Source organism: Coccinella septempunctata, chromosome 1, assembly GCF_907165205.1.
Source record: "Coccinella septempunctata chromosome 1, icCocSept1.1, whole genome shotgun sequence".
Lineage (NCBI taxonomy): Eukaryota > Metazoa > Arthropoda > Insecta > Coleoptera > Coccinellidae > Coccinella > Coccinella septempunctata.
The window spans coordinates 58180352-58201240 of record NC_058189.1 but is presented as its reverse complement, the minus strand read 5'-3'; the positions used below and the strand labels follow the sequence as shown (position 1 = coordinate 58201240).

Sequence of the window (20889 nt, the reverse complement as noted above, 5' to 3'; positions counted from 1 at the left end):
GATGTTCATTCGCAAGACTGATAAAATTAGAACTAGTCCGGTTGATCCCACAGGATATATTTATTGCGATGTGATATTTCTAGATAAGAGGAGTCGTGTGCCGATTTTGAAAGCTATATCTATAGCTCGGAAATAATATCAAATAATAGAAAATTAGGAATTAAAACCTCAGCATATCAATCATTGTTAACTTGAACGTGCAAAAAATCATTTTCGAAATATTAAAACTCTAAATTTACCCATTATGAAAAAAAAAAAACAACAAAAAAGGAGAACTGTGTGTGGATTTGAATTATTTGGGGGATAAGTTGAAGAGAAAGTTAATGCTGAGTCTATTCGAGAACTCAAATAAAAGCTTCACGTAGTAATAGATCATCAAATGTGCGTAATTAAATAATGAAAAATTCAATACAAAGAACATGAGATTGCGAACATAGCCGTGGAGGTCATTTAGCTAATGTTTTTCTTCATTATCAATGGCAAAACTTCCTCTATTGAATGTAACAAAAAAATTCAATTTTACACAAAAAAACGAGTTCCTCCTATAATTTAAACTTAAAAATCTAAATGGAAAATCCTGTATCAGACAGGCATGTAATGAGAAGTTATTATTTTCCTCGGAAATCAATACACACCAATCGTTCAAGTCGAACATGAAAATTGCATTACCGGAATCAAGAAAGATTATTATACATTAAAAATATACTTGCACATTTTATCTTTTTCGTCCGTGAAAAATTACGTTGCTCAAGAAGAATACAAAGCATTTTCAGGGCAAATAGAGAAACTCTGACGTTATAGAAAATATCATTTGGTTGGAAATATTCGGTTGGACTGATTGGGGATATTTCACTACAAATTTTCGAATAATATTCAGATTTGAATGAATATACAGTAGTAGGTAGGTATATGAATTGGTTGATAAAGAAAAATTGGATCAGTTTTTCGAGACATCGCACATCATGTTTTGACCGAAGCAATTTTTCATACGATCAACCGTTTTTGAGCACAATGTCCGGAATTTACGAGGCTTAAAACTTCTGATGAGAGGGTATGAAGTGCTTACACCATTTGCATAATATTATTTATACCCTCAGGTTTTTTTTGCGATAGGAGATAAACTTATCTTACAGGAAATTGCGAGGGAAATTGATTAAAAAATTTAAATTTTCATCATAAAAGTGGTTTTTCTCTGTCTTCAAAATAGTTTTTTTCGGATTCTGCAGAAACAATCAGTAGTGGTAAATATTCTTACATGAGCGATTTGATCGCTTCTAGGAGGAGTTGATCAAGTTTAAATTTTCCATAGACTCCACCTAGGGAAATCCTTTCTTTGGGGTTTTCGATTGATGGCAATTTGCAAGCTGCTATTTACATAATTTTCATTCATTAACTCTTCTACAAGCATTAAGTATTTTCTTTTTCAAATTTATTTACAATAGCGAAAGATTCACAACAGATTTGAATCAAATGTCATTCCCTGGAATTAATGCCACGGTAAAAATATATAGTCCATTCAATATTGACATCCAAGTGGGCCCTGAAAGTCCAAACGAAGCTGATTGTCTTGTCACAAAAGATTATAGGGTAGAAAGATACGAAGTGAAGCGAATAAAGTGAAGTGAGCGCCATCTGTGTTTGTAATGTGTTTCTAAGACCTTGAGACTGGTCAAAATATCAATTCGAAGACCATTTGCAGAAACATATGAAATTTCAGATTTCAGATGGCCATTTTCATCGAAGAGGTTTTGAATATTTTGATTCTCGTGTTTATCTAGCTCGTTCTAGTTGTTGATTATTTTTTTGTCTAATTTCTTGGTGGAAACCTGTGAATATCGTTCGAAATTTATTGCATGGTGCAGAATTGTGGATCGAATGAAATGGATTTTCCGAAATTAAGTTTTTTACTCCATTAAGGAAAATGGAAATGTAAGTATTAAAACTGGTAACATGTGACTCGGTCATTCCTTGCTTTTTATTTTCAGTGCTCCGATGTGTATAAAATTTTCAGGGAGTAAAGGCCTGCAAACACTACTGACTCATTCATTCATTCATTGCTGTATGCCGTTACCGGAAATAAATCTACAAAAAAACAAATAAGAAAAGAAAAAAATACAGGTGCGAACAGACTTGTAATTTCTTTAGGCTAATTGCGACTGTGTGCCCTCCTGTGACAGAAGAGACTCAACCGTGACCTTCAGATCCTTCCACACTCTGGGCATGGATAGTCACCAACCAGATCTGGCCGCCACTGTATCCTTCTCGAGTCTCCATTAAAACTGTGTACCAAAGATCTCCACTGTGACCTGTCGCTAGTTGTTCCAGTTATGATTGGCATTAACGGATTTCAGGGATTGATGTAGTATATCCTTGAACCGCTTATACTGGCCTCCTGGTTTTCGGGCTCCCTCTGTGAATTCGCCATACCCAGCTGTTTTGGAGAGTCTTGTGTCTTGCATCCTCAGAATGTGGCCGCTCCATCTGAGTCGGGCCCTCGTTACTTGAGTCTCAATTGTTGTACAACTCGCGCGCTGCAAGACTTCTGCATTCGAAACTTTGTAGAACCATCTGATGTGCATTATCTGTCTTATCTGTCTACTGACTACACCATGTGCAGTGAACATTTGACTGCAGGTCAATTGAGAACTGTTCATCCACGTTAATTGTTGTATGCAGGAAGAATTCCTTGCATGAAAGGCCCATTACGGGAAATTTATTACTTCTATACGTCCATTCAAAGATTCGTAATTGCTACTCCTTCAATATATCCAGTTAAGTTAAGTTAAGTTAATGAATTCAAAACAACGTATTGAACGGAAATAACACCTTTGACGTATAGCATATACCATTATGTCTTAGTCAAAGCTCTATTCGTTGTCCATAATTTTAAATTTTTGTAAATGAAACAAATGATAGCTTACATCCTGGTCACCAAGAAAAAAACCATACATTTATTTTGTCGCTCAGGATGTTTGTTTTCTGATCTCAACAAAGTCGTTATTAAAATTCAATACAAGGAAAGGAATTTGAATTTCGCGCCTCTCAATTATAAAACAGATAAAACGTTTCTTATCTTTATACTATATTATCTTTGGTCCCACCATTACAAAGAAGTAGTAACTTCGAAAACGACAAAACGTGCTACCTATAGCCTACAAAATGATTGTTCCATGTAGAGTCTAAGATTCACCAGTACTGATTTGTTTCTCTAGAATCTGTTAATCCGAAAAAATGTTATAGAGTTGTTATTTTTTCTTTGGTATGATGGAAAAATTTAGGAGGATTAGGCTTATTTCGGGGAAAACTTAATGATATAGGTAAGGAATATTAAGCAGAGGATCAGAGCACTCAATGGCTTTCCTATCAAAGGTTGTATGTCTCGCAAATGCGTGACTTCCTCGGTGACTTCATTGTCAACCACCCTGAACATGCCAAAGAGAAAGAACAATCATGAATGCAAGTCCACAGTGAAGTCCATGGTTCAAATAGTTTAGTGCATGTGACTATTTATTTCAACGTTTTGGACCCCTTGCAGAAGCTTACCCCAGCGATGAAAGGGCAATTCACATACAACTTTTTTCTTTCTATCTACCAAATTTCCATAACGCTCGACTTAATCCCCATTCCGTATAAAGTAATAGGTTTTAGCTTGATTGGATCTTCATGTTCGGGAAAAAAATTCTGGGATAGTTGCACCCTACAAATCCTAGAATTATCATCTTATACCTACTCCCGAAGTCCCAGCATCGAAAATACGTTGCCGCATCAGATTCTCCAACCGTAACATCCTTTTGGATCAGATCAAAAAGCCGGCGAATTGAACCCATGAAATAATTTCTCCAGTACCCGGCAACGAGGCGACTCATGCGAAAAACGATGAAGATGTAAATGTGAATTCATCAAATATTGCGACGGAATGCGCCGCTTCCTTTGACGTAAACGGAACCGGAAGGGCAAAGAGCGTGGGGCATCTGAAGAATTTACAGCATTACGGGACAATACCCAATACCAGTCCAAGAATGTGTTCTCCACGTTCTCTCGAATGTCGAAAATCAGAAAAACGTTTTCTTCCGTCAGATCAAATTGAATTCCATGTCCTGACGACCCGGTTAAGGGTGGAGGACACGTGCGCGTGCATCGTGAGCTTTATCGACGACAAGATTGATGGGACGAGGCAGTAACGACATTTTTTCGTCCGCCTTCGAAGGATTGTCTGTCTACTCGACGACGTATAACTAATTTAACTTCGGTAGTAACTTTCTGACCAGGAATTTTAATCAATCATGTTTCCCATCGATGTCCCGGGATTTTTCGTGTCTTTGAAGTGGCTCCATTGAAAACTTCGAAGGGGGGTTTTATTGGAGTCCTCGATCGAAAGTTTCCACAGAACGGAAAGTTGAGGTGAATACTTTTGGTTTATTATTTCCAATAATGAACCTTTGTGATCGAGCACAAGTTGCGAAAGTTCGCGGAATTGGTTCGTGTAGATCTTAAAAAATGAAAGAAATAGTCCGACCGACGTCTGGGAAACTGCTATCTTCATTCAGTTTTGAATACTATAGCAAGGCCTTCGACTTGGTGAATCGAAGAGCGCTACGGAAAATCATGGGACGCCTTGGAGTACCCGAAAAATACTTAGCAGTATGTAAAAGCCTCCATACCAACAACACCGCTAGAATAGAGCACAATGGTTTTACAACCGACCATTTCTTATCCAATTTTGGAATAAAACAAGGCTGCGTGTAAGCGCCTTTACTGTTCCATATTTTCGCCATAGCTGTCTCGATATTTGCTGAAAGGGCATGCCTGCAAGAGTTGCAGGAATAAGATTCATATTTGATGGAGGCCTGTTTAACCTGAAGCGCCTCAGAGCAAAAACCCGTACAAAGTTTATCACGGAACTTCACTATGCAGATGACTGCGCACTTATCGCTGGCAACTCAGAGGATTCACAGACAATGTTGGACACCTATAACAATATATACGAAGCTTTAGGCCTTAGACTCAATATTGTCAAAACCAAAATCCTGGTAAGTCCGCCAGAAAGCCTTCACACAGATATCGGCCTGGAGGATGAAACTCGAGAACAGGTCGAACAGTTCAAATACTTGGGAAGCTTCATAAATACTAGGGCTAACCTGGACTCGAAAATAAACAACAATATCAATTCGGCATCACGGGCATTCTGGAAGCTAAAGAACAGAGTGTTTCAAAATCACGACCTCAATCTGAAGACCAAGACAGCTGTTTACAAAGCAGTGGTTCCCCCAACGCTTCTTCACGGAAGCGAAAGCTGGACGCCCTACAGTCGACATATTAAACAGCTTGAACAAACGCAACAACGTCATCTTTGACAAATAATGCACATCAGATGGTTTCATAAAGTTTCAAATGCAGAAGTCTCGCAAAGCGCAAGTGGTATTAAAATTGAGACTCAAGTAACGAGGGCTCGACTCAGATGGAGCGGCCACATCCTGAGGATGCAAAACACAAGACTCCCCAAAATAACTCTGTATGGCGAATTCACAGAGGGAGCTCGGAAACCAGGAGGTCAGTATATTAAGGGTATACTGCATCAATCCTTAATCAGTTAATGCCAATCATAACGGAGAACAACTAGCGTTAGACAGATCACAGTGGAGGTCTTTGGTCAACAGTTATAATGGAGACTCGAGAAGAATACAGCGGCGGCCAGATCAGGTTGGTGACTATCCTTGCCCGGAGTGTGGAAGGATCTGTAGGTCACGGTTGGATCTCTTCAGTCACAGGAGGGCACACAGTCGCAAGTAGCCCTAAGAAATTATAGGTTTGACCACACCGATATTATTGTTTTTGAGTCTTTTTGCAGATTTATTCTTGGTCACGGGATATATCAATGATGATGATGATGTTGAATTTCACCTCCATAGATACCATCAAATCGATTCCTTTAACGAAGATCCAACAAAATAAAGAAATGGGGTCGAATGAAACATTTCAATGGCTTGAAGGCCAAAGCTACAACTTTTTCCCGCTAAACTTATGGGACATTCTAGATTTGAATTTCAAAGAGAGGCATTTCCGTCAGTTAACATGAAATTTTGACCAGTAGCTGCAGCAAGAAGAACGATTTTTGGTTGGTCCAATCTTCAACTGTCTGATTGCGGTGATCCTCGGCCAACTGCCTTCGGCTTACTCTGAGATCACAATTCAAGATGGCACTGAACATGAAAATAAAGAGTCTCCCACTTTCCTTGTAGGCAACGAAATAGACCATGTAGGTCAAGACAAAAATCGATTCAAACTTCGACCTCAATCAACATGGAAACACTTATTTTCGATGTCAGAAGGGCTAGAAATATACATAAACCAAGTGAATTCTGAATCAGCTTCCATTACAAAAGTGTTGTTCCCAAAAACAACTGTGAGAAACTTTCTGTCTGCTCATAATCAGATTTTGTAACTGCCTTCATTTCATCTCGGCTCAAAGAGAATATTTCCTGGAGCATAGCTTTTCGTTGTTCATTATTCCTCAATTTTTACACTCATTGTCAAAATCAATGGAGAAAAAGGAAGAGCTCGAGCTGGTAAAAACACGTTAACAAAGGGAATTTTTTTTAATTAGAGCAGTTCTTGGAAAACCCGTATTGAGGTTGACAAACGTTTGTCACATATATCGCCGGACATAAAGTATGCAATACACTTGTTTGAGTTTATAATTTTTCACGCAAATATGAAATATTTTCCACTGTAAGTAGGGAAACAAACATGCGAATGAATCAAAACTACATGAAACTTATTTACATAAATTAATATTGAATGCTACTTTTATAGCTCGTTTTCTACATTGTTGAAAAATTAGAACTGACCTTATTTCTATTATTAGATACGTTTAGTTGCCAGATGAAATGAATAAAGTATATTTCTTTCCTAATGTAGAATGGTTCTAGAACCAAGTTATACTTTCTGATGGTTACCTATCTCTCCAAATCCTAGATATTGTCTTAAAAATTAGTACAGTGAGTTTTTACCTCATGCACGCAGCTAAGCAAAAATAACAGATTTTTTAATGCAATTTCTGACGTTTTCATCATACGATAAATTATGATGACAACATCGAACTAATAACCATATCGAGTGACATAAAAGATTTTGATAATATGGACTTTTTCACTGAATTAACGCTTCTGCAACCCGATGTTCTTCTATATCGAATTTCAAACAGTTCATTATTGGCAATAATGATCCAATTATCTAGATAGCGTCGTTTTTAATCGAATAATATACTGTAACATTTTAACGATGTCAACCTTCGCTGGAGCTTACACAATGAACTGCCACAAACATGACCTCCACTCCAAATGATAATAATTATTATTTATCTGCATCGTCGGCTTCCTTCTACTTACAGCCTATTATATCAGATATTTTTTTTCGGTAAGAAACTCTGTCTGACCAGTGTCACAAGCAACTTGTTTAATTTTTTAAACAATCTTCATTGCCCATCAGGTGAATATATTTATCATCTACCAATTGCATCAAACGAGGCAACAGAATTCTTTGTAAATAAGTCTCTGCATTTTACAGCTTTTCTCCTAATCAAACTTCTTAATTGATAGGGTTCTGAATACACCGAGGAATACACCCTTACATTAAATCATCTGGCCAGTTTTCACCATTTGTTTTGATTTTGCGTTTAGCTAATTCAATCAGTATTCTCTCTCATAACTGGATCGAAATCCAATTCTAAACAAGTTTACACATGATATCTCTTCATAACATTCTTAATTGGGTGATTAAGTGTCGATTTGCTTAATGTTTGATCTCGATAAATACCTAATCGAAAGTCAACTTTCAAAGATATTTGGCGAAGCCAAAACAAAAATGACATGACTGGTGATGATGACATTTTATTTCTACGACCTGCTTCATTACATGAGTTTTGTCACTACCAAAACTTTCGGATTATACGCACTGGACAGAATAATTCTGGTTGATAAATTAAGCTGATATTCTAGACGCCACTTGCATTTCTTATACCGGCTTAATTTTCGTGCTCACATTGTGGCAAACTGAGGTTCGTGGGACCTCTTCAGACCCCAATCTAGGTGATTCATTCTGAAATGTTCTATTTATATTCAACCACTACCACGAATCGGGATTCATTCCAGATTTAATGCTTTCTCTTATTCTTCTCTTCATATCCACGAGGTATAATGAACTGGATCTACAAAGTAGCGGAAGTTTGCCATATATAAAGCTGTCAACTTTTCTGTAGTTGAAGTGTATTTCAGGAATATGAGCTTCGGCGTGTAGCGTGAAATGTGTTGTATTCTAATGGTTTATTTATGGAATGATACAAATATATCGTTTTATTGAACTGACAGTTGGCGTGAAGGAAACCACTCATCATTTGTTGACACAAGGGAGTTATATAATTGGGAAAACTTTTTGAGCCCGTGAAAAACACATTCTAACAGATGTATATGAATATGGTAGCGTAGTAGCAGTATTCATTCTCGGTTTCTGCCAGTACCAAAGATATTGTTTCTTGCTTTCATGTATGGGTATCTGGAAAATACAGAAAATTGTAATAATCAAGCTACCTCATTTTTTTTTCATCCATTCGGAAGAAAACATTCGATGTAAATAAGGGTTAGCTTCTCATTAGTTGGGTCATAATTTCTTTTGAGAGAAAAATACGAAGGATAGATTTCCAGGCAATATGTCTGGCGTACATTTTCCTGATTGAAGATGCCATTTCTTCGATCGTTTTTTCTTCATCTTTTCAAATGAACAAATACAAAGATTTTCTGCTATAGATACCTCCATAACGAAAAGAAAATATAGGTATTCATTTCTTCAACTGTTTTTGTGTGTGATTGTGTTTCTATTTTAAATTTCCTATTAGTTATCCAATTCATTTCAAGAGTAATTCCCGAATTTATCATGGACATTGAATATGCCGAATTTCGTTATGATGTTTCAAGCATAGAAGTCTTTTTTCTCTGCGTTGGTTTCATCTTTTACTGCACTTGATGAAGAATAATCAAGAGCTCTAATTTTTCCTGGTAAATGGATGCTTACTGCAGCATGAACCAATGAAATGTTGTTGTTCCATGCACATCACTATGGTGCTTTCTCTAGAGATGTACCAGAAGATAATCAATTTTTACACTGTCAATACTTCAAGGCCAATTGAGTTTTCCACTAGATGCCATCTTCTTATCTTGTTGGATATGATGTCAACCACTTGTTGAGCAGTTTAACACTACTATACAGTTTCACAGCAATTTTGTGCCTTGAGTGATATCGTCCAAAATTGAAATGAACAGGATATTTTTCTAGAAGTATACTGAACTACACATATATTCAACTCAAATGGTTTTGAAAGTCAGATTTTTCTCATGTTTTATTCTTCTGTTACCAACTAAGTAACCAATTCAATCTTCGAGCATTCAAGATCTTCATTGGATGATACTTTAGTAGTTTCAACTCTCGTTTCAACTACTTTGACCATGGACGTAAAAATTTGTCATGTCCCTCAAAACGTCTTAAACTCTACTGAAAATTCCACAAGCGTTATATGTAAGCTTGCTTTACATTTTACGCGAGGTTTTACGTGTTTGAGTCCAAGGATTCAGTATTGAGGATACAGGAACAAATCAAAATCAACTTAGCAGCATCTTCCTTTCAACATATCCACAGTTGATATTCAAATACCCAAGGTATTATGTGGTCTGGCACCCATTTTCCTGATGGATTGGCGTTCAATAGGCTCCGCATATTCAATAAATATCTCCCTTTATAATTTTTCCCATTTTGCTCTTCTATCTTCCGATTTCTTGGACCTTCCATGTTCGATTCGCTTCATCCAAACAAGTGTTACCACTTTTCCTCACTTGCCAACGACCACACAAGATGATATGAGTCATTTGTAGTAACACTATACACCAGCATATGTTCAATTCTTCAAATTGGAAGAACATATGGAAATAATAATGAATCTAGGAAAACACGTGTTGATTTATAACCTTTATTGGAAAATCAATTGGGAGCTTTTAACAAATTCATCAGTGCTTCGAAGATTAAACTGTAAAGTGATACAGAATAAGGTTAACGTCTTCCAATGTTTATTTATACCCACGTGCGAATCTTTGGAACCAACTTCTCAATATAGAACGGAGTGAAGACTATTTACAAAATTTTCTCATCGAAAAGTCCATTACCTGGTACAGAAAACAGCACGAAGACGCAAAAAGGGATGAAAACAACGAATGCTAACACCAAGAAGCAGTTCCTTCTCCTCAAGGGGGACATGGCTAAGTTAACCACTGCCATGTCCCACGAAAAAGCACCAACACATCACAGGCCTAACCTCACAAAATAAGCGGTTACCACGGCAATTATGTCAAATCAAAACAAACATTCGCTCTTACGATAAGATTACGTTATGCTCCTGTCATTGCAACAGTCCGACTTACGTGCGTACGTTTGGACAGACCGAACTAAACATAACCAAAGAACGGTTGCAGCCTTATGTAAGGTCCCCATTTAGCACGCGGTCACGAGGATGGCCGATTGTTCACGAACCCCGCCTCATACGCACGAGAATCGTATTCCCGCGCATCCCATCCTATCGATCAACCGGTCTTTCAGTGTTGATCGTCGACCACGTGGTTGGGAAATCGGCTGCTCGCCTCCTTCTGTCGGTTCTTCTGATGGGTTCATTGATATTTGCCAGTGTTATTGTTTTGTTTTCGTTCGAGCCAAGGAATGGGAACTTCCCGATGATAAGAGATCGTTGTGCATTCATTGTCATGGCTATCGATTGAGTGAGTCATCTTCTGCATGTTGATGCTGGCTGTACCGTTTGTCTCTGTGGGTGATCAGAAATTTTGATGAGTGGCTCTTTGGAACGAGAAAAACAAGAGAGTCATCTGAAAAACAAGAGGATTGAAAATCACTGAAGGTGTACTACTCAACAAGACAGTTATCAAAGTTAAATTGGTGCCAGCAACTGGGAACATTTTTCAGCAATCTAGCTTAAACTCAATAAATAACGACTAGTAGTTAACCGTTTATTAATCTCGAAAGATGATGAAGCATGTGATCATGATATGTGAGCTGTCACTGGAAATCAGCAGTACCTAAGAGAAGTGCAAAGCAACTTGACGGATTCGGAATAAAAAGAGAAATGTTGATTCGCCAGGTTCTTCATTTATCTAGCTTCAAATTAATCTGTTTGGCCAAGTGGTTTCGAGGCATTTGTACTTACAAAACTGGATTAAATACTATTGGGAATTGGCAAAATTCATCTGGCAGACATTTACCCTCACCTACTGTTTCATAACCGTGTATAAAAAAGGGTTAAACAGAAGCTTTCACAATAAAGATCTTATACAAACTTCATTATATGGAATGTGGATCCAATTAAGAAATACAGATGGTTGAATAAATTATAATATTCAACAACAACAACAAAGGCAAGCTGAATAAACTTCGTAACCTCGAAGGAAACATTTACTGCGTAAATCTATGAAGAAGGGTTGCTTATTTCTTAGCTTGAGAAATGAATTTCTGAAGACATCTGTTGAACTCCTTATCAACAATCTGATTGTTGCAGCAGTCATCAATTTATATTTGTCATCCAACGTTCTTTCTCCAACTGCAATAGACGCACTTATTTGATTCAAGTTGTTTTTCTGAAGGTGCCTACACCGAGGCCTATACTTACGTAGTTGACATAAAGTGAATGACGTTTTATAATGCGAATGTATTCAAGCGTGAAAAATAATAAAACACCTACCTTCTGAATTTTTTCCGGTTTCACGAATTGAAAACAACAAAAATTTAAATAGCAAAAGCTCACCCTTGCCCTGATACACTTTTCGGTCCATGGAAGATTTGAAAGGGTTGAGTTATGTGTCAGCTAGGGGCACATTCTGAGGCAGTTCCTATACTCTGCTGTAATAAAATAGGGTTAAGGATAAAATATGCATATGGAAGGAAACGAGTCAATTTATAGGCATTTTTGATGTACGTTCTCTACAGAGAATCTGAAAGAAGATGGGAATGTTTATTTCTTCATCGGTTTCAATTCTTAGTTTGGTGAAAAATTGGACAATTTCTTTCAGAATTAAAAATGAATGGAAAACTTCTTCGGTTGAATACGAGATAGTCCTGGATGACTGCTAGTGAATGTTTCTCGTACCGTTGCATTGGAAAGAATTGTAAAACTGTATTATTATTATTTGTTGTTGCTCGCTTAGCATTTCGGGAACTGCGACCATGTAGATCTTTGGTTCTGTACCCAACTCATTCATAGGAACCCAAGGAGGTTGTCAATGGTGATGATAAAACCGACAACATGCCTAGGGGCCTTGGCAGTTACCTCGTTAGTATCCAGGACCGGTTTCCCCATATGAGTGGTTCTTAAGCCAGCCAGCTCTGGACACTCGCATACCATGTGTTCAGCTGTTTCTGCTTCTGATCCACAGAGCCTACAAATCTCATCTGCTGACTTTCCCATACGGTACAAATGATATTTGTACCGAGAGTTCACTGTCAGCAGTCCCACCATCACCAAGCTCAGCTCGTGACAGCTTTAGCAGTTTTCTGGTGTAGGACGGTGAAATCATCACGAATTTCTTTGACTTGAGTGAGTCCAAGATTGTTTCTCCAGAGGGTTATTCTAAGGTTCAACTCCCATTGTTTGACCTCTGCCTTATATTGGTATTTTCCAAGATCAGGTCCAGCCTTGATGCTCTTTTTGCAAGTTCATTGGCTTTTCCATTTCCAACATCACAATGCCCTGGTACCCATAGTAGAATAAACAACTGTATGAATTATAGATAAAATTTCTGATTATTTTCCTCATGATTTTCCTTGAACAGGAATCACCTCCACTTACAATTCTCCAAATTTATATTTTTTGAACAATAATTTCTGCTCCTGTGTGAATATGGCATACACAGAGTATTTCAAAATCACGACCTCAATCTGAAGACCAAGACAGCTGTTTACAAAGCAGTGGTCCTCCCAACGCTTCTTCAAGGAAGCGAAAGCTGGACTCCCTACAGGCGACACATTAAACACCTTGAACAAACGCAACAACGTCATTTAGGACAAATAATGGACATCAGATGGTTCCATAAAGTTTCAAATGCAGAAGTCTTGCAGCGCGCGAGTTGTATAACAAGTGACACTCAAGTAACGAGGGCCCGACTCAGATGGAGCGGCGACATTCTGAGAATACAAGACACAAGACTCCCCAAAATAGCTCTGTACGGCGAATTCACAGAGAGAGGTCAGAAACCAGGAGGCCAGTATAAGTGGTTCAACGATTTACTGCATCAATCCCTAAAATCAGTTAATGCTAATCATAACTATGAGCAGGAACTAGCGTTAGACAGATCACAATGGAGGTCTTTGGTCCACAGCTCTAATGGAGAATGATATAGCGGCGGCCAGATCTGGTTGGTGACTATCCATGCCCAAAGTGTGGAAGGATCTGTAGGTCACGGTTTGGTCTCTTGAGTCACAGGAGGCACACAGTCGCAAGTAGCCCTAAGAAATTATAAGTTCTATCGCACCGATGGTCTTTTTGTACATTTATTCTCGATAACGTGATTCAGCAATGAGTGAATTAATGAATGAATGGCATACTGTATACTTATATATGTTGCTCCATCGAGAAAAATAGGCAGAAAATAACAACGAAACTTATTGCCCTTTGATCTAGAAAGAAGAGATATTTGTTCATTTTTGTAAAATAAATTGTGTATCGTTCAGAATCTCCAATTCTTTGAGCTTATAAGGTGAGTGTTTTTCTAAAGCACAGTAGGTACTTCTTCCGGCCTTCTTTTACCTTCTTCTTCTTAATGGTTATTGATTATTTTTCAAGGATTTTGAATGGGTAACCATCAATTCCACAAGATTGTGCAATGCATTGAATCTTTTAAAAAACTATCAGAAAACTCTGAAGGCATAACATCTGTATTGAAGAACTTGTACGTACAAAATAGAAAAAACAATGTTTCAATATCTTTTAAAACCCCCAGGATTGCGAGAAACAAACATCAGGTCCTCATTACAACTTCCAAAGTTCACGGAAGCCTCTAGAAATTGACATCCGAACAATTATAAATGAACGTCGGGGTTCATTAAGAACGCATCCATCAATAGATTCCACGCTTTTTACCCCTATTCGGATCGAAACTTGAAATATCAATTTCTACACGACTCTTTCGACGAATGCTGTCAAGGCAGACACGAATATGCTGCGGAGTAAAATTTTATGGCTGTTTTATGAACACTGCAGACATGTTTAGTAGTGAGGACAGTGAGGGGGTTTATGGAAGTTTGACTGGAACAAGTGGTGCTTCCATCAGCGACTTCCAGGTAAAAACACTCGTGAGGATTTGGTTAGGAGTTCATGAATGATGTTTGTTGAGTGGAATTACGGTTGAAATGAATAAGAAGAGCATAACCATATTGTTCTCCCCTTTTTATTGCATTCCGTTATGAATAATCAGAAGTTAAATTATAATCAACCTAGTGTTACCTTCTACTCAAATACATCATTAATCCAAATCCATTATTTAATGTTTTGAAGGAAAAATTGAAAAAAAACAAATATAATACAGGAAAAAACCAATATTCAATATTTCCTATTCATTTGAAAAAAAAGTGCATAGTATGTAGCACAAAAATACAGGCTGTTTCCAAATATTTTTTGACTGAAGGTAGAAGTCATCAAAATAAGTCATTTAACCTACAGGGACTCTAACGAGACAGTGGTGACAATTGTGGTCTCATTTTTCATCGTTTTAGCAAGAATATGGCGGATTTGGTCACGTGACGTAACGTGAGCCAATCCGCATTCCGAATTAGAGATCATAGCATTGAAATCTGTGCTTCTAAGCCGCCATATTCTTGCTAAATTTCCAATTTCGCCACTGTCTCGTTAGAGTCACTGTAATTTAACCAAGAATCTTCTATATAAAATATTCAAGATTGCTGAGCTAAATACCCTTAGCTTTCATCAAATTTCATGTACGGGTCTGTCGTTGGTGGCACTGGCATCAAAAAAACGAAACAACACGTAAACATACCGATGGACAATGAATGGTTCAGACTTTTTTATTGGCTGCATCAGATATACTTAAAAAAATTGTTGTATCGTGCGATTAAGGGAGAGATAGTTTCTTTAACGTGATTATGTTGAAAAAGTGCTTTCATTGTTACTCTATTTCACCCCATTTTTATGACGATTGTTGGATGGCTCAAACAAGGAGAAGTGTTACATGGTTAACATGTTAACTCGGGTTTCTCAGGCGGATTTTGTCCTAGTTGGGGGCGACGCCTTGCGGGCGGAGAGCGAACTGTCTGACTGTCATCCATAACAGTATAATAATAATAATATCATTGAGATCACCATTGTGAGAAACTTCGTGAATAATTTAGACGAATTTTATTGGTGAGATTTCAAACTAATATTCTATTTGTTCAAACTTGATTCTAAGTATTTTTCTGTCAGTTGGTATAGAAATGAGCCATTTCATAAAATCGTTCAGGTCACTAAATAATGAGAAAAATTCAGCCATCCTGAGTTTCCATTTTCATTATTATTTTGTCATTATGAAAGTTTTGTATAGATGATTTTTGGTGAAACAGTTTATTTTGATGACCAGTTCTACCTTCTGTTAAAAAAAGCGTCACCTTTAAATACGTATATCAAATTCCAACATTTCATGTCCACTTCGAATCAAACGCAAATACCAAAGCAAAGGAATAGTTTACATGTTTTGGTTCCTTTTCGTCAGCCTCTATTTTCTGTTACTACATTTCTGATGGAATAAACCTTATCAACGTTATTCGTTCCTAATATAACTGAACATGAGGATACGTATGTATCATCATATTTTATATTCAAAGGTACAAATTATCGTTTCACCCATACAAGGATCGGAGGGTGGTGCTGAGATTAGAGTCATTGGAGGTACTCCAAGAACGTCATATACATTCCAGGAAGGCAAAGGTAGGAATAAGATTATATATAGTTAGGTATAAGAAGCACTGAATTCAGTACGGCCCAGAGAAACTTTCATTAAAGTTATGTGAGTTCGATAGTTATAGATAGAATGTGCTGACAGACGATAATGGGTATTTCATTATTAGTCTTGAGTATCAACCCACTCGACTTTAATAGTCCAGGTTATTAGACATAACTATTGATGTTTATGTGCTTATTAGAATTAGCGAAGTATTTAAGTGTCCCATCATAAGTAATTTATTATGAGAAAAATCACGTTGCCCTCAACTGCGGCATGAGTTATGAGGTAGAGATAAGTGAACTAAATTTGATAGAATTGCTCTTGAGTGAATTTAAACCAGTCTATCCCTATCCCCCTAGGAAATGATTGTTCCATAGTGTAAGCTGAACTATATGCTGTTCTTGGAGAATGTTTGCAGAGGATACTCCGGAAAACACGAATGCTGTGACTGAAATCCTTTTCTGGGGAAAAGGTCAACTGCTACTAACTAGGAAAATGCAGGCAAGCTCTATGTGAGCCCGCTCATCTTTTGCTGGTCAGGATGCCCTTCTGTGATACTTCTGTCAGGAATTTCATCAGATGACTAGACACGACATTTTCCTTCGGAGCACGAGAAGGGACTCCTGTCCTTGGGGAAAAACTGTTCAATAAACACTTAAAGGAGATGGTACTTACTGGTGGTTCCCTATGCCCCAGGTGCAGAAGCATATTCTATTCACATGTAGGAACCCTACAGAGTTGAGGATAACACCTCTGGGAAACACAACACCCACTATTCTTATGGCATTTTTGTCGGACTCTCTCAAAATGTCAGGTCCTTCAACCACAGACTGATGAACAATGTGCCACAAGTTCTCAATGGAAGCTCTGGAGAAAGAAGAAGAAGCTCTTGGTTGCCCTAGAACAACTCTGAAAGCTGAAAACTGAACAAAAACGAAGGAAATATTTTTCCAGAAATGTTGAGGCTGCACTAGTGGAATTGGCGTTGAAACTAATCAATTTATTCACTAACGAAAACTTTATAGGTATTACTGTTTTGAACTTGACTTTATTTGAATGAAGACAGTGAATGTTATGATCTCAAGACAAAAAAAAATTGTGTCGAAACTTTGATATGGGTTTTGAATTAATTGTTGAAATCACATCTCTCAAAGTTAAGAGAAAACAACAGAAATAATATACAGGGTCTTTCACGAGGAACCTCACCCATATTTATGCGGGAAACTACTGAACGTATTTTCATGAAATTCAGTACTTATAAGTATTTCAAGATGCTGATGAAATCTAAAATATTTTCAAGGCATGAGCACCTCCGGTTTTTCCGGAAATGACGTCAACTTCCGTTTTTCAAATTAGAACACCATTTTTTTATTGCAGAAATAGATTCCTTAGAAAATTTCGAGTTATTTTGATGTAACATTTTTCAGTTTTGGTTGGAAAATTCTCTCTGAGCGGGAAAATTCGAAAAAAAAATTCGAAAATAGAGCTCCGCTGAAACAAGAATAACTTCGAGGTTTTTGGGTGGAAAATTTTCATTTTTGGGATTTTTCAAGATGTAAGATTGATGTATCCACTTTAAAAATCGAAATCGCGATTCATGATACAGGGGGTGAAAAAATCACTTTCAAAGTTAGGGATGACAAAATCGTGAAAAATCAATTTTTTCAAATTAGAACCCCATTTTTTTATGGCAGATATTGAATCTACGTTAAAAAATAATGTGAGTGTATACATCACACCCTTGCCCTAAAGTGGATATTTTCTGAGTTATTCACAAAAAACTGTTTTTCGTCTTGAATTTTCAGCTATTTCTTTTCACCTTCACGCCAAAAAGATGAAATTTTTTCAATTCCTGCTGAATAATCAGTATTAAGAACATCGTGTTAATTCTGGATCCAAAATGAGTCTGTTTCAATACGTGGTCGAGTACTCAGAAATGCAATTACAATTTTCATAACCAGCGCGCACTCACAAATTAACAACGAAATATGTCAACATCGGCAGTGGCTGCTTCTATTCCATTAAAGCACGAAAAGCACATAAGCATATTCTGAAAAAACTTCCCGGGTGACTTCATTATTCGCGTGGCTTCCATTTTCCAGTTTGTTGCGATATAATCAGTTCATATTGCGGTTGGTTAGATGTCGGCGGTTCAGAAAGCCGTATATAAGAGGAAAAATTAATTTTTCTTCCTTCAGGAGCAGACGTCAGCCCAGATTTCGGGTCATGTAGCTTTTATGCGTGTTCACTTTGAATATGAAAGGTTTAATGTAGGGTTTTTCATTCAGCTGACAGTCTTTTATGCGAGATATAATCATTTTTCATGAAGCGGAAGGGAAATTCGATTTCAAAAAGTTGGATTGAAGGGAAATGTTTTTGTGGGATTTGTTATTCGTTGAATTTCAGTGGGGATTCTAGATTATAAATGAAGGGATTCTACCTACTAGCTGAAAGTTGAGTGTTCCTCGAAAGGTAGATATATATTCTTTTGATAAAGAGCATTACAGTTTTAACTTAAAACAATAATTATGATTATAACACTTGTATGAAATACAGTTTCAGCAGAGGCTACCATAACAGAGTATCATACAACTTTGCGTATGATAAGGAGCTTAGGGAAAAACCTCAGCAAATAAACTCTTTCTCCCAGTGAGTGCAATGGGTTTTAAGAGATGAACTGTATTCAAAATAAGATGAAATATTGCATATTGAAGAGCATCTTGTACTACAAAAATTGATCCTTTGAGAAAATCAAAGGTATCTTCTCCAAGTTATCAGAAAATTTTATCTGAAAAAGAAAGAAAATAAAAGCAGAATAATGTGAAATAATACAATTAAGTTTTATATGCCAGATTGACCTAAAATTCACAACCCAATTGAGAATAGATTAGGAAACTGCATGAATAGCTCTAATACCATTCAAATTTATAAGTGGGACAATGATCAACCAGATGAGTTCATGAATTGGAATTGGTTTCACGCGACGTCTGGGAATCGTATTTTGTGGAATATAGGACAGAATTGGAAATGAGTCGGGAAAGGAGTGGAATTCATTCCAAAATCCAATCCAAAATCTATAACTGCACCCTGTCTACGAATATGAAACAGGGCAACAATATTCAGCAGCCGGAAAACCCAAATCTAGGGCTGCTCTTCCAAGAGCAGTTGCATCAGCAACCTATGTACAGGGTGGGCAAAATTCGTTGTCTACTGAAGGGATCTCGAGAACTATAGCAGCTAGAAGAAAACGGATGGCACATTCTGAAGCTCTTTTTTCCTTACTATTCCAAATTTGGAAACAGATCCAGCCTAACGGTCATAGATTTTGAGTTATGAACGAAAATTGAGAAATTGTCATTTTCAATGAATCTGACTAACTCGCTTATTCCAACTCGTATCCGAAATCCGTTGTTACATTCTACAGGCACTTTTTTAGGAGGAATTCGAATATGATATCAATAAATTTTTTGACCCAGTCATTTTCGAGATACGAAAGGAATTTCTGATTTTTCAAATGTAAACTATAGTTGAAAGTTCTTTCATCTTGCTGCAATTTTTTTGCTGATTTCAAAAATGTATCATATGTTGCTATTCACATGAATGTTACACGAGAAAAAATTCAATACTTTTTCCTGCTTTTCGATTCTCTGTTGAATTATAAGTAAGATGTCTGAAACACTGGTGTGTGCACTTGTCACTATTTGCATGCATCAATACAGTAAAATCCGGTTATAACGACATTGAGGGGACCGTGAATATTAAGTCGTTATATCCGATGGTCGTTATATCCAAAAAATTTCATAAAGAACTCAGAAATAGGATTTATCTATGTATTTTATTTTGAGATCGTAATAACTGCATACATAACGAATACAAATAGGTATATATGCGAGTACATGGATAAGATCATCAAATTCATACTGTAAATAAGTACATGTTACAACATCGAACTTATTCATGTACATATACAATTAAACAGTAGTAGGCTTAAAAAAATGAGTAATTTTACTTTGTTTTTTAAATCTATAATTCTCATAATAGACAAGTTCGAGTCTTTGGTCAATCATAGAAATACTGTTCAATAATTTCTGGTCATTTAGTCCTTCATAAGTAACAAATTTTTTCAAAATCGATACTGCGTGTAGAGCCTCGGCACATGATGACGTCGTTATAAACGGAAGAAATAGAATAGGCTTAAAAAATTTTTGTCGCAATAAGCGACTTCGTCGTTATAGTCGAAGTCGTTACGTCCGAATGGTTTTATGTTAAATTACTTAGAATTTCAAACAATTGTCGATAATTTCGTCGTTATATACGGATTTTCGTTATAACCGGTGTCGTAATAAACGGCTTTCACTGTATTTCAGAAAATCGGGAATATGGGATCAGTTTCGTGGCGGCGCCACCATATCATTTGCTTCGGTCTATCCTTGTTCTACCAAAGGAAGTCCAATGATACTCTCTCGTTTTATTTTGTTTTGCGTTGATATCGAACATCGATCAACGAATTCAAAATATGAACTGACCCATTTTGTCAGCTGTGAAGAAATATTTGTCACTTACAGTTCAATTTTCGTTGCAAAAATAAATCTGTCAATATTTCAACACTATCGAATGAGGGTTCGAAGGAGTATTTACTATTCTTCTTCAAGATAATTTCCGTTTCACAAATCGAATTCATGAGGGGGGTAATTCAATATGATTTTAATAAAACACAGTAGATTGGTCAAATGTCCAATATATTCAGTTGACGGAAAGGGAATTTTCACTATATCTACATCGAATACTTACCTAAATTTAAGACACATGCATACAAAAATTGTTGTAATATTATAAGTTCATTTATACTGGG

General features: G+C 36.9%; 1 protein-coding gene across 1 annotated transcript in view; it reads right to left on the bottom strand.

Annotated features, from left to right (window-relative positions):
• LOC123313104 (alpha-1,3-mannosyl-glycoprotein 4-beta-N-acetylglucosaminyltransferase B) overlaps window positions 1-10506 on the bottom strand; it is a 174188-nt gene extending 163682 nt beyond the window's left edge. Inside the window, exon 1 of the mRNA XM_044897834.1 lies at window positions 10209-10506. Within this exon, the coding sequence (XP_044753769.1) occupies window positions 10209-10320 (112 nt within the window). The 5' untranslated portion in view covers window positions 10321-10506. The remainder of the gene's footprint in view (window positions 1-10208) is intronic.
• Between the last annotated feature and the right edge of the window lie 10383 nt (window positions 10507-20889).